The 13,825-nt window shown below is 37.3% G+C and overlaps 1 protein-coding gene across 3 annotated transcripts in view; it reads left to right on the forward strand.

The window, feature by feature from the left end:
* LOC106080379 (GATA-binding factor C) overlaps window positions 1–13,825 on the forward strand; it is a 145,495-nt gene that overhangs the window by 63,286 nt on the left and 68,384 nt on the right. For 2 of the 3 annotated variants that reach the window (XM_013241754.2, XM_059362993.1), the window contains exons 3-4: window positions 2,758–3,041; window positions 5,350–6,322. In XM_013241754.2, the coding sequence (XP_013097208.2) occupies window positions 2,758–3,041; window positions 5,350–6,322 (1,257 nt within the window). The remainder of the gene's footprint in view (window positions 1–2,757; window positions 3,042–5,349; window positions 6,323–13,825) is intronic. The other variant, XM_013241755.2, reaches the window with a different exon arrangement.

The raw sequence follows: 13,825 nt of genomic DNA on the forward strand, positions 1-13,825 counted from the left end.
GATTCCTACAGTACCCATCTACTCTCATGAAAACTAACAAATGTTCACAAATGTACCATTTAAGCTTCATAAGGCGTCAATAATTCCTTACATGGATTAAATAAACAATTTTCAATATAATATAATTTCAGGTCATAGTAGAAGGGGACAGTAGGAATATAGTCAACCTAGAATAATGTCAAAATTCCAAAAAAATGATAAACCAAATACATTATAGCGTTGAAGGATTAATTTCTAGCCTTGCTTTAGGGTTAAATTACTCTTTAGAGCTGCAAAAATATATGTGCTAGATTCCTACAGTACCCATCTACTCTTATGAAAACTAACAAATGTTCACAAATGCACCATTTAAGCTTCATATGGCGTCAATAATTCCTTACTTGGATTAAATGAACAATTTTCAATATAATATAAATTCAGGTTTTAGTAGAAGGGGACAGTAGGAATATAGTAACCCTAGAATAATGTCAAAATTCCAAATAATAATAAACCAAATACACTATAGCGTTGAAGAATTAATTTCTAACCTTGCTTAAGGGTTAAATTACCCTTTAGAGCTGCAAAAATATATTTGCTAGATTCCTACAGTACCCATCTACTCTCATGAAAACTAACAAATGTTCACAAATGAACCATTTAAGCGTCAAAAGGAGTCAATAATTCCTTACTTGGATTAAATGAAAAATTTTTATAATAGAAGGGGACAGTAGGAATGTATTTACGCTAGAATAATGTTTAAATAATTCTTTAAAGCTACAAAAATGAATTTGCTAAATTCCTACAGTACCCAACTACTTTGAAGAAAATTTAAAATTTTGCACTCTTCGACCATTTAAGTTTAATAAAATGCCAAAAAAATTTCAATGGGGGTATTTACAAAAAAAAAATATATAGCATATATTATAACTATGGGTTTTAATAGTAGGGGACAGTAGGAATATAGCCAACTTGGAAAAATTTTAATTTCTAAATTTTTAAAAAAATTATTGCAACTTTTTGCAAGGGCCATTCCTTAGGTATTGCTCTCCTTCCTCTTCCTGTATTTCACTACCACCATGCGGCGTTTTGTTGTAGGCATTTTTTAGTTTATGGCTATCAATGGCTGGGTGAATGACGGTTGTTTGTGATTTGGAAATAATTCAATTGCGAATAATGTCTTAAGCCTTTAGGCCCCCAACCATGGACAATTCATTTTAATTATTTTGTTTGTGAACCCAGAATGTTGAGCAGCCTTATGACCGATCGACCAATCAACCTACCACCGCAAATGCTGCCTAAGAAAAAATTCCTTGGCAAGAAAAACAATATCACAATTATATTAATAACGATTGTAAAACAGAATAACTGCACCCAAAAGACCGAAATCAAAAGAATCCAAGAGTACAGAAGGGGGGGGAAAGGGGACATGGAGAAAAAAAAAGATTAGCTTGATCCATGACTTTAATGTGGCCATGGACAGGGAACGAACAGCTGCTGGCTGCCGTTGTTGGTGTTGCTGTTGCTCCTCACACACACACATGCACATATTTGGGGCAAAAGGAAAATTGCAAGAAAACAGCTTCCAGCCATTGATACAAAAGTTGCGGCAGATTTAAATGCACATAAATCTCACTTGGTGTCCGCCAAATTATAGTATTCAAAGGCATTAGCTTACACTGCCACAAAATGTGGCAAGGACAAATGCAATGTTGGTAGGCAAATAAGTTGCTGTTTTGGCCCCCACCTCCCATCCTCTCCCTACTCTCTGCCTCTACAGCCTTAGCTTATCTTGCGAATTGCGGGAGATCATCTCGTAAAGAAGCCGGCCACAATCGATCGATAGCTGACTGCCGTATGATGATCGATCTGTTTGTCTGAGGGGGATAAAGTTTAACGCGATTGTTTATGATACAAATTAAACAATTTATGACGACAGCATAAACTAAGGCAAAACTTATGTAATAGCGGGTCAATGCAAGAGTTCCAGCAAGGAAACCACCAAACCACTGACAAACTTCCGTGGAGCAGGAAAGAAGCCGTCCGTCCATCGGTTGGTTGGTTGATATTCTACTTGGCTTGGTGGAAACATATCATTAAAGCTTCGCCAATACCATGGACTGAAGGCACACAAGGCAATGTAAGTCGGCCACTTGCCCACCGCCAAGGCACGTTATTTGCTCCCGTAGCCAAGTTGGCTTTAGTTGGAATAGTGCGTTTTGTTCTTGGGATCCTGGCAGGCTGGTTGTTTAGCTGGCTGGCTTGCTCGCTGACTGACCGTAGGTATTGTATGATAGTGCGGCAGCTATAAATTAAAACACTCGCGCGCATAAAAGCGCTCTGTTTTTGTTGTTTTGCTTGAATTCTAGAGACAGACCATGTGTTTGTTGTTTGGAAGCTGCAACATGGTGTTAGCCTCGTCAACACAGTCATTGTTCTTTTGGTGTTTTTCGCTGGTGTTGCGTTTTGAATTTTATGAAAAGATCATTTATTATAAATCGTTATCGCTTCTGGTCTCAAAACTCACAATGGGGCCTAATCCCCCTTTGCCTCAATGGAAAAATTAAAATATAGCAGCTTAGGCCTTACATGTAAAAGCTACATAAAAACTTATGTTCCAACATCTGTATTGAAATTGTGTGTTGGTGGGTGATTTATAAAAATTCCTTCAAGTAATTGATTTAATGCTGGCACATCTCGCACCTTTCGCTCTTTATTTTTATCGATTTTTTTTCGTGTCCTAAACGCCTTAATTTTTAATTTTTTTTGGTTTTTTTACAGCATCCCGTATGCCCTCCTCACATACATCACCGCAAATGTGTCGGCCTCACTTTCATACGCCTCTGAGTTCATGGCTTACCAGCGAACATAAATCATTTGCACCCGCCAGTCCATGGGGCAGCCCGTTTGCATGCCCCCAGGAGCCCCAAATGGATCACAAACTGAGTCAGGTGGGGCAAACGCATCAGACCACAACGACGGGTCAGCATTCATTTCCATTTCCTCCCACACCGCCAAAGGATTCAACGCCCGATTCAGTACAAACCGGTCCATCCGAATATCAGGTAAGTAGAAAGACAAAAAGAGAGAAATTTAAAAAAAAGAAATGGCAGGAAATTTTAAAATTAAACCAAATTTATAAAAAAAGCAATTAAGAGCGTGCCAAGTTCGGCCGGGCCGAATCTTATATACCCTCCACCATTGATCGCATTTGTCGAGTTCTATAAGCAGTATCTCTTTTTAGATAAATATAGAATATTGAATAAGAACTGTTATTCTATTCGAGCTATATAGAGTTTTAGTCCGATTCGGACCATAAATGAATGCTGAACATTGTGGAAGTCATTGTGTAATATTTCAGTTCATTCGGATAAGAATTGCGCCTTGTAGGGGTTCAAGAAGCAAAATCGGGAGGTTTATATGGGAGCTGCATCAAGCTATTGATCGATTCAGACCATATTAGAGACGTATGTTGAAGGTCATGAGAGAAGCCGTTGTAAAAAATTTCAGCCAAATCGGATGAGAATTGCGCCCTCTAGAGGTTCAAGAAGTCAAGACCCAAGATCGGTTTATATGGCAGCTATATCAGGTTCTATACCGATTTGCGCCATACTTAGCACAGTTGTTGCAAGTCATAACAGAACACCTCATGCGAAATTTCAGCCAAATCGGTTGAGAATTGCGCCCTATAAAGGCTCAAGAAGTCAAGACCCAAGATCGGTTTATATGGCAGCTACACCAAAACATAGACCGATTCAAACCATATTTGGTGCAGTTGTTGGAAGTGGTACCAAAACACTACATGCAAAATTTCAGTTAAATCGGTTGAAAATTGCGCCCTCTAGAGGCTCAAGAAGTCAAGACCCAAGATCGGTTTATATGGCAGCTACACCAAAACATAGACCGATTTAAACCATACTTGGTGCAGTTTTTGGAAGTGGTACCAAAACACTAAATGCAAATTTTCAATAAAATCGGTTGATAATTGCGCCCTCTAGAGGCTCAAGAAGTCAAGACCCAAGATCGGTTTATATGGCAGCTATATCAAAACATGGACCGATTTAAACCATACTTATCACAGTTGTTGAAAATGGTACCAAAACACTTCATGTTAAATTTCAGCCAAATCTGATGAGAATTGCGCCCTCTAGTGGCTCAAGAAGTCAAGACCCAAGATCGGTTTATATGGCAGCTATACCAAAACATGAACCAATTTAAACCATACTCATCACAGTTGTTGGAAATGGTACCAAAACACTACGTGCAAAATTTCAGTTCAATCGGATGAGAATAGTGCCCTCTAGAGATTCAAGAAGTCAAACCCAAGATCGGTTTATATGGCAGCTATATCAGGTTCTATACCGATTTGCACCATACTTAGCACACTTATTAGAAGTAACATAAAAGAACACCTCATGCTAAATTTCAGCCAAATCGGATGAGAATTGCGCCCTCTATAGGCTCAAGAAGTCAAGACCCAAGATCGGTTTATATGGCAGCTATATCAAAACATGGACCGATTTAAACCATACTAAGCGTAGTTGTTGGAAGTGCTACTAAAACACTACGTGCAAAATTTCAATAAAATCGTATAAGAATTGCGCCCTCTAGACGCTTTAATTAAATCTTGATATCGGTTTATATGAGAGCTATATGAGGTTATTGACCGATTTAGACCGTACTTGACACATTTGTTGGAAATCATAACTGGACACTATGTACAAAATTTCATCCAAACCGGACAAAAACTGCGGCTTTCAGGGGCTCAAGACGTCTAATCGGGAGATCGGTTTATATGGGAGCTATAACGGGTTCATGACCTATTTAGACCGTACTTGGCACAGTTGTTGGAAGTCATTACAGAACACTACATGCAAAATTTCAGCCAAGTTGAACAGAAATTGCGGCTTCCAGGGGCTGAAGAAGTCAAATCTGGGGATCGGTTTATATGGGAGCTATATCTAAATCTGAACCGATATGGCCCCTTTTCAATCCCCAATGACCTACATCAACACTAAGTACCTGTGCAAAATTTCCAGCGTCTAGCTAAACGCGTTCTACCGCTATCATGATTTCGACTGACGGACGGACGGACATGGCTAGATCGTCTCAGAACGTCGAAACGATCCAGAATATATATACTTTATGGAGTCCCAGATCATTATTTTCAGTTATTTTATACGGAATGACTAGATTAGTATTCCCCCATCCTATGGTAGTGGGTTTTTGTAAACTCTTCCTGGGATTTTTGAGAAAAAACCTTAGAACTCATAAAAATCCTTGGCAACTACTATTTGACCTTTAACTTATTTCATGAAATTTTCGCCTTTACTAATAAAAACTTCCCTTGTTCTTGTTCTTCTTTTGTTTCAGGCTGTGGTTAATGCCTTCATGCATCAGGCCCAAGTGACGGGCAGCGGTTCACTGCCGGATACCAGTTGTGCGCTGGATATAAAACCCACCATACAGAATGGCAGCTCCTCAGCCCTGCATAATGGCGTGGGAGGTGGTGCGGGTTCGGGTGGACAGTCGTCGGTACCTAAACAGCGTGAAGGTACTTCAAATGCCACAAATAATAACAGTAATAACAGCAACAACAACAACAACAACAACAATAGTACAACAAATAGCAATAGCACAAATCACAATCAGGCGCATAATTCCGCATCGTCCTCCTCAAGGTCATCGGCCTCATCGCACAGCAATAATAATAACAATAATGTCAACTCTGCCACCAGCAACAACACAGCCAGCAGTAGTAACAATAACAACAACAACAACGGCAGCAGTAGCAATAGCAACCACAACACCTCCTCCCATCACTCTCACTCGAGTGGGAGTGCCTCGCATAATGCACTGCTCAATGGTCTGGGAAATGCGGCGGGCAGCATATTCGATGGCACTGCCCAAGCTTCGTATGGCAATTTAAGCGGTTCGATGGGTCTGAGCAATGGTGGCGTTGGCAATGCGGCAGCCAATAGTTATGATGGCAGCTATGCCTCCTATGCGGCTCATCATCATCAGCAACAGGTGGCCGCTGCTGCGGCAGCGGGTATGTTTCAAAGCTCCTCAATGGCAGCGGCTGCTGCTGCCCGTCATCATCATCATAGCCATGGTCATGGTCATATGCATCACCATGGCGGCAGTGGGGGCATGGGCGGCTCTTCGGGTGTGGGTTCATCGGTGGGATCGTCAGCCGGTAGCATGGTTGGTGTGGGTGGCAGTAGTCATGGCATGGCCGGTGGCCTTTTGGGTAATGTCAACAGTTCGGCTGGCGGTGGAGGAGGAGGCGGTGGCAATGGCGTCGATGTTAAGCCGGCGCGCACAAAACCCAGGACTAGTGCTGGTAAGCAAGACACACACACGCACACACACAAGCAATTGTAATGGTGTGGGTGGTTTAAACCGTTTCATTTCACTAACACTAATTTCTTATGTTAAGTTTGATTATGAATTTCATTTTAATTTTAAGATTTGTTTTATTTAAAATTTTATTTAAATTTCTTGAAGTGGTAACTAATAATGAAGGCTTCTATGTGTATTTCTAAAGTTTTTTGTTTGTTAAATTTTCAGTTTTTTTGGTTAATGTTCTTTAGATGTTAAAGTCAACGTCAAAGACTTCCTTAATTTGGTTTTGGCTTGGGGGGTACTTTGTGAGATTTCCATGTTGCCTCTGTTTCTACGTCCGAATCTGCACTCATTCAGCCATTGAAGTTGTTCGACGAACCTGACTTTTCGTGAGATTTTTCTTTTTTTTTTTTGGGCTTGTTTCTGCCGCTATTTTTGCTGTTGTGGGTTCAGCGTACTCGTCTCATTCTCATTCATTCATTTTATTTAGTCACTCAGTCAGTCATTCTTTCATGGCTTCCTCTATGAGCCACTACCGCATAACTTCTCACAACATACAAGTTTCAACCCCTTCACCCCTCCCCCTTGTTTTCCTTCTCACCTTAAACCTTTCTTTCTCCTCCTTGCTGATTTATTTTGGAGAGTGTACTTGAATTTTTGCAATTTTACAATTTATGCAGGCAAAAATCAAGCCCTAGCTTTTTGGGCACTTGAACATGTACCATGCACCACTCACTCACAGAGGATAGCCACGGCCATAACCGCTGCAGTCGACTCTAAGCCATTGTTTAAGCAAAGTGATTACACGTTGCTTGTTGGCGTGTGAACTCTGCGCACGCAGCAGTGACAATGGTGAATGTGCAACATTTGTTGTTTTGCATTCCGTTACTCCTATTTTTTTCGATTTTTTTTTTTGTTTTGGTTTTTGCATGGTCGACCCTTAGACGTACTTTACGCAGTTGCAGTGGCATGAGTGAGTGAGTTGAAGTTCTTTAATTGCTACTTGCCTGCTTGGGTTGTTTGTCATCATCATCATCATCATCAGTAGCAGGAAGAGCAAAAAAACTGCTGCTACATCTTGGTTTGATGATTGCATTGCTTAATTACATGTTAATTAGAGCTGTGGGCATATGTGTAGATGTTCATTATAATTGTGACAGCTCACCCAAGTAAAAAACAACAACAACAACAAAAAGTAAAACACAAAACTAGTGCAGTGCAGTTGTCTGTCCGATTTCCCGCAGCTTAGTTAATACAATTTCTGAGTGGAAAAAAGGGGCTACGATTTTTACAACATTGAGAATATTTCTAAGTTTTCCCAGGAAAAATAATGGAAACACAAAATACAAAAAAAAACACTTTTTTAGAAATTTCAATCTATTTTTAGGAAATATTTTCGTCACTGTTGAATTTTGTATTTCAAATTTCAGCGAAATCGGATAAAAAATAAAGCTTTTATGGTCTTTAGACCCTTTATTGGGAGATCGGTCTATATGGCAGCTATATCTAAATATAGTCCGATCTGAACTATATTTGAGTCAGAACTCGGGAGGCTAAAAATAACTCACTGTTGCAAATTTCAACATAATCGGGTAATAAATAAAGCTTTTATGGTCTTCAGACCCTTAATCGGAGATCGGTCTATATGGCAGCTATATCTAAATATGAACCGATCTAATCCATATATAGGTAAAATGTCGGGAGGCTTAAAATAACTCGCTGTTGCAAATTTCAACAAAATCGGGTAATAAATAAAGCTTTTATGGCCTTCAGACCCTTTATCGGGAGATCGGTCTATATGGTAGCTATATCTAAATATAGTCTGATCTGAACCATATTTGGATCAGATATCAGGAGGCTTAAAATAACCCACCGTTAAAAATTTCAACAAAATCGGGTAATAAATAAAGCTTTTATGGTCTTCAAACCCTTTATCGGGAGATCGGTCTATAAGGCAGCTATATCTAAATATAGTCCGATCTCAACCATATTTAGGCCAGATGTCGGTAGGCTTAAAATAACTCACTGTTGCAAATTTCAGTGAAATCGGGTAATAAATAAAGCTTTTATGGTCTTCAGACCCTTTAACGGGAGATCGTTCTATATGGTAGCTATATCTAAATATAGTCCGATCTCAACCATATTTAGATCAGATGTCAGGAGGCTTTAAATAACTCACTGTTTCAAATTTCAGCGAAATCGGATAAAAAATAACGTTTTTATGGGCATTAGACCCTTTATCGGCAGATCGGTCTATATAGCAGATATATCCAAATATGGTCCGATTTGGTCCGTTCAAGAAAATCTAAGACAATCTAGCCATTTCCGGCCGTCTGTCTGTTGAAATCAGGCTACAGTCTATAAAAATAGAGATATTAAAATGGAACTTTGCACAAATTCTTCTTTGGTCCATAAGCAGGTTTGGTTCCGAGATGGGCTATATCGGGCTATATCTTGGTATAGCCCCCATATAGACCTTTCCGCCGATTTAGGGTTTTAGACCCATAAAAGCCACATTTACTATCCGATTTAGCCGAAATTTGGGATAATGAGTTATGTTGGCATTTCGACATCCTTCTCCAAATTGGCCTGAATCGGTTCAGATTTGGATATAGGTGCCATATAGACTGATCTCTCGATTTAAGGTTTTGGGCCCATAAAAGACGTATTTATTGTCCGATTTCGATTTGGGACAGTGAGTTGCGTTAGGTCCCTCGACATATTTTTGCAATTTGGCTCAGATCGGTTCAGATTTGGATATAGCTGCCATATAGACCGATCCCTCGGTTTAAGGTTTTGGGCCCATAAAAGGCACATTTATTGTCCGATTTCGCCGAAATTTGGGACAGTGAGTTGTGTTGAAGCCTTCGATATCCTTCTTCAATTTGGCCCGGATCGGCTCAGATTTGGATATAGCTGCCATATGGACCGATCTCTCGGTTTAAGGTTTTGGCCCCATTAAAGGCACATTTATTGTCTGATTTCGACGAAATTTGGGACTGTAAGTTACGTAAGGCTCTCCGACATCCTTCTTCAACTTGACCCAGATCGGTTCAGATTTGGATATAGCTGTCATATAGACCGATCTTTCGATTAAAGGTTTTGGCCCCATAAAAGGCGCATTTATTTAGGACAGTGATTTGTGTTGAGGCTCCTCGACAACTTTCTGCAATTTGGCCCAGATCGGTACAGATTTGGATATAGCTGCCATATAAATCGATTTCTCGTTTTAAAGTTTTGGCCCCATTAAAGGCGCATTTATTGTCCGATGTCGCCGAAATTTGTGACTGTAAGTTGCGTTAGGCTCCTCGACAACTTTCTGCAATTTGGGACAGATTGGTTCAGATTTGGATATAGCTGTCATATAGACCGATCTCTCGTTTTAAAGTTTTGGCCCCATTAATGGCACATTTATTGTCCGATATCACCGAAATTTGGGACATTGAGTTGTGTGGAGGCCTTCGACATATTTTATTTTTTAAAATTGAACAAGGACTAGTACTTAGTAGACCACTCAATATCAGTCTAGACAACTTTCTGCAATTTGGGACAGATTGGTTCAGATTTGGATATAGCTGCCATATAGACCGATCTCTCGGGTTAAAGTTTTGGCCCCATTAAAGGCACATTTATTGTCCGATTTCGCCGAAATTTAGGACATTGAGTTGTGTTGAGGCCTTCGACATATTTTATTTTTTAAAATTGAACAAGGACATGTACTTATTGAACCACTCAATACCCGTGTAGAATTTTGTCCAAATCGGAAAATATTTCGCTAAAGCTGCTATGGGGGCATAAATTATGTATTTTTCAGCGGATTATGACGAAAGTTGGTTTGGTGGGTATCCAAAGTTCGGCCCGGCCGATCTTAACTCATTTTCACTTGTTTAGAAAGTTTTAGCCAAAATGTGTTTGCATTGGACAGGCTGTGGAGGTCGCGATTTCGAAGCTTACCAAGCTTCATCATCAGTCCATTTTGCCCTAAAAAGATTACCTGCTTCCACCTACTCACTAATTATTGAGCTGTGCAGAAATCAGAAAAAAAAACAAAAAAAAATTAAATAAAATAAAGAGGCGCCCCGCTAGCCGAGTTGGTAGCGTGCTTGGATTACCAGTGCAGGGGTCGTGGGTTCAATTCCGGCCAGAAGCCTTGGCCTGTCGCTACTGTGGTATCACAAAGGATTTTAAACTATCTAAGTGAGTCTGTAAAGGACTGCCACTTTTACCTAACCTAACCCAAATGAAATAAAATAAAATAAAATAATATAAAATAAAATAAAATAAAATAAAATAAAATAAAATAAAATAAAATAAAATAAAATAAAATAAAATAAAATAAAATAAAATAAAATAAAATAAAATAAAATAAAATAAAATAAAATAAAATAAAATATAATAAAATAAAATAAAATAAAATAAAATAAAATAAAATAAAATAAAATAAAATAAAATAAAATAAAATAAAATAAAATAAAATAAAATAAAATAAAATAAAATAAAATAAAATAAAATAAAATAAAATAAAATAAAATAAAATAAAATAAAATAAAATAAAATAAAATAAAATAAAATAAAATAAAATAAAATAAAATAAAATAAAATAAAATAAAATAAAATAAAATAAAATAAAATAAAATAAAATAAAATAAAATAAAATAAAATAAAATAAAATAAATAAAAATATTTGTTGGATTTATTTCGGCTTGTGGAAATATGTGTAAAAAATTAAAAAACTCAAGCCGAACTATTTCCAACAAATAATCAACAAAAGCTCAACTATACCTCAAAAAACATAAATAAAAATAACTAAAATTTTAAAAACAAAATTAACAAAAAAAGTTTATAAAAGCATATATTATAATATAAAATACAAACCTTTAAAATAAAATAAAAAAAAATTGTTCGGCAACTAATCGGTACCAACTGCTTTTTTGTATCTGAGTGAGGTGATATTCATACAATCTTTTACCACATAGTTCCATACCAGAGATAATTTCTTAAAAATTTGGTTTTGCCAGTTTTTTAATGTCACTTGTGGAAAAAGAAACTGCGGTAAACCATCGGTACCCATATATCGGTATTGCTATATAAGATTATTTTTGTAAAAGAATAAATAAGTGTTAACTAATTTTTCTTTAGAGTGACTTATATGTCAATTCGATTTTCCTTTGGGGGAAAATGTGCCAAAATTTACCCTTCAACTTTTTACGGACTCCTCGTATTCCCTCCTTTCTAAATTTACCAAACTTTTTAAAGCCGACCTCTTTCTGGCTCTCTAAAAAAAAAATATGCAACCATTGGCTTTTATTACCATTGTCTCCTAAGTAAACACATTTTTTTCCAAGTCTCTTGCCAAAACCCCAAACTTAACTAAAAAAACAAACAAAGAAAAAATGTTTTATTTGCTAAAAACTTTGGCCACAATTTTCATTTTCTTGTGTTTTATTGCACCAAGGCTTATTAAGCACCAACTTTGTTCATTTCGCTGTTTGTTTTGTTTTTGGCCTGAGAACGACAACAGAGACAAAAAAAAAAAAAAAAACTAACCAAAAGTAACAACAAATTCAACAAGACAGTGTGTGTGAGTATGTGTGTGTGTTTGCAGTGGCTCCACTAGCCAAATCATACATATGCATGCATGCACAATGTTGATATGTCTGTGCTGTGCGCTATAGCCGCTGAGCCGGTGAAATATGCGCGGAAGTGCTTGCAGTTGTTAACGATGTATAACACCTGCTATGCCGGCCGGTTTTAAATATTCTATTTCTACACTTGCAACCTGGAATAATGAAAAAGCGACCAGCTAAAAAAAAACACAAGCACAACAAACAAGACCACATTCAAGCATACCGAGTTCCATCTCTCCAGAGGTTAACTTATTTTGGAGCATAGTTGCTAGCAAAAACAAAGATGTTTCTTTTCTACCAGACACTTAAAACCAGTCAATCATACTCTATCTTGAGGAAGGAAAGGAATGGAATTTATTTGGTTGGGGAGTGTGTTTGTGGTTTTAATTGCTGAAAAAGCTACTTGTCCTCTAAGTAAAAATGCTAATTCCATTTGTGTTACTCAAATGTGTGCAGTTATTTCCACGTTAACATTTTTTGATAACCTTAGAATCCATATGGTGATGATGATGATGATATCAATGTTCTTTTATATTGACCTTGTATTTCTCTCTTCAAGTATATTATCAACTTTCATATATATTAAGTTGAAAATAAGAAAATTTGGCATTCCGGTTTTATCTGCAATCAATGCCAAATTATATTTTCTTGTATTTATTTAAATTTTAAAATATTCCAAAAATAGATTTCTTTAAATTAGATTCATGCCAAATTCGAGTATGTTTCTTAAGTCTTTTAGTTACTTTCACTCAAGTTTGTGTCTTAAGTCTTTTATTTTTAAAAGAAGATATATAGGTTTTTGTTTTTGAGAGTTTGTTTGGTGAGGGGATAATTACCGCTAAAGTAAGACATTTTCGACATGCTAATCTATTCTCCAAAGTGGCCTTTTAATAATAAAACAGTTATTTTTGCCATTCACATAGGCTCCTCAAGACTTTTATCTGAGAGAGAGATTTTCAGTGAAACTCTCAAGGATAGCAATTAGTTTGAAACAGGATTAGTTAAGTCCTTTTGGATTATTTTTGGCATTAATACAGAAAACGAATCCAATTAATGTTCAGTAGCTACATTGAAATCATAAACTTTGTTGCCATTTGGTATGTCTTAAAATTTTAGTGATCCCCATTTCGAGGCTACAATCGATCTTTTTTATAGCCTCCACCAAAGAACCCCCCACCATAGGGGGTATACTTACTTCGCTATTCCGTTTTTAACACTTCGAAATATTGATCTAAGACCCCATAAAGTATATATATATATATATCCTTAATAGTCTTGACATTTTAAATCGATCTAGTCATGTCCGTCCGTCTTTTCGTCTATCTGCCTGTCTGTCTGAGGAAGCACGCCAACTTTTGAAGGAGTAAAGCTAGTGGCATGAAATTATGAACAAATACTTCCTATTAGAGTCAGTTGAGATTGTAAATGGGCTATATCGGTCCATGTTTTGAATAGCTGCCATACAAACCAATTTTGGATCTTGACTTCTTTGGCCTCTAGATGGCGCAATTCTTTTTAAAACTGTTAAACTTTTAGTATGTGCAAACATATGAACATTTTCTTTATTTTCATGCCTCTGGAAAGACTTAAGCCTGCCAGTCAGAGCATTTTCCAATGCCTGAGTAGCATTTCAGCTGATTTGTCTCCAATTTCCTTCAGGTTATCTGTTTCAACACAGTCGTACTGAATGCCTTTTTTTGCTTTCTAAGTCTGAAAGCCTCTGTTTTTCATCATTTGTTTTGAAAAGCAAATGAGTGGGTTCCCATTGAGTTCCCGTCTATGTTGTAGCACAGTTTTTCTTCCAACCACCGAAGGACGGGAGCATATTTATGATGTCATTCCGTTGGCACTCTTGGCCGTCATAAAAATTTAAG

Source organism: Stomoxys calcitrans, chromosome 2 (genome assembly GCF_963082655.1).
Source record: "Stomoxys calcitrans chromosome 2, idStoCalc2.1, whole genome shotgun sequence".
Lineage (NCBI taxonomy): Eukaryota > Metazoa > Arthropoda > Insecta > Diptera > Muscidae > Stomoxys > Stomoxys calcitrans.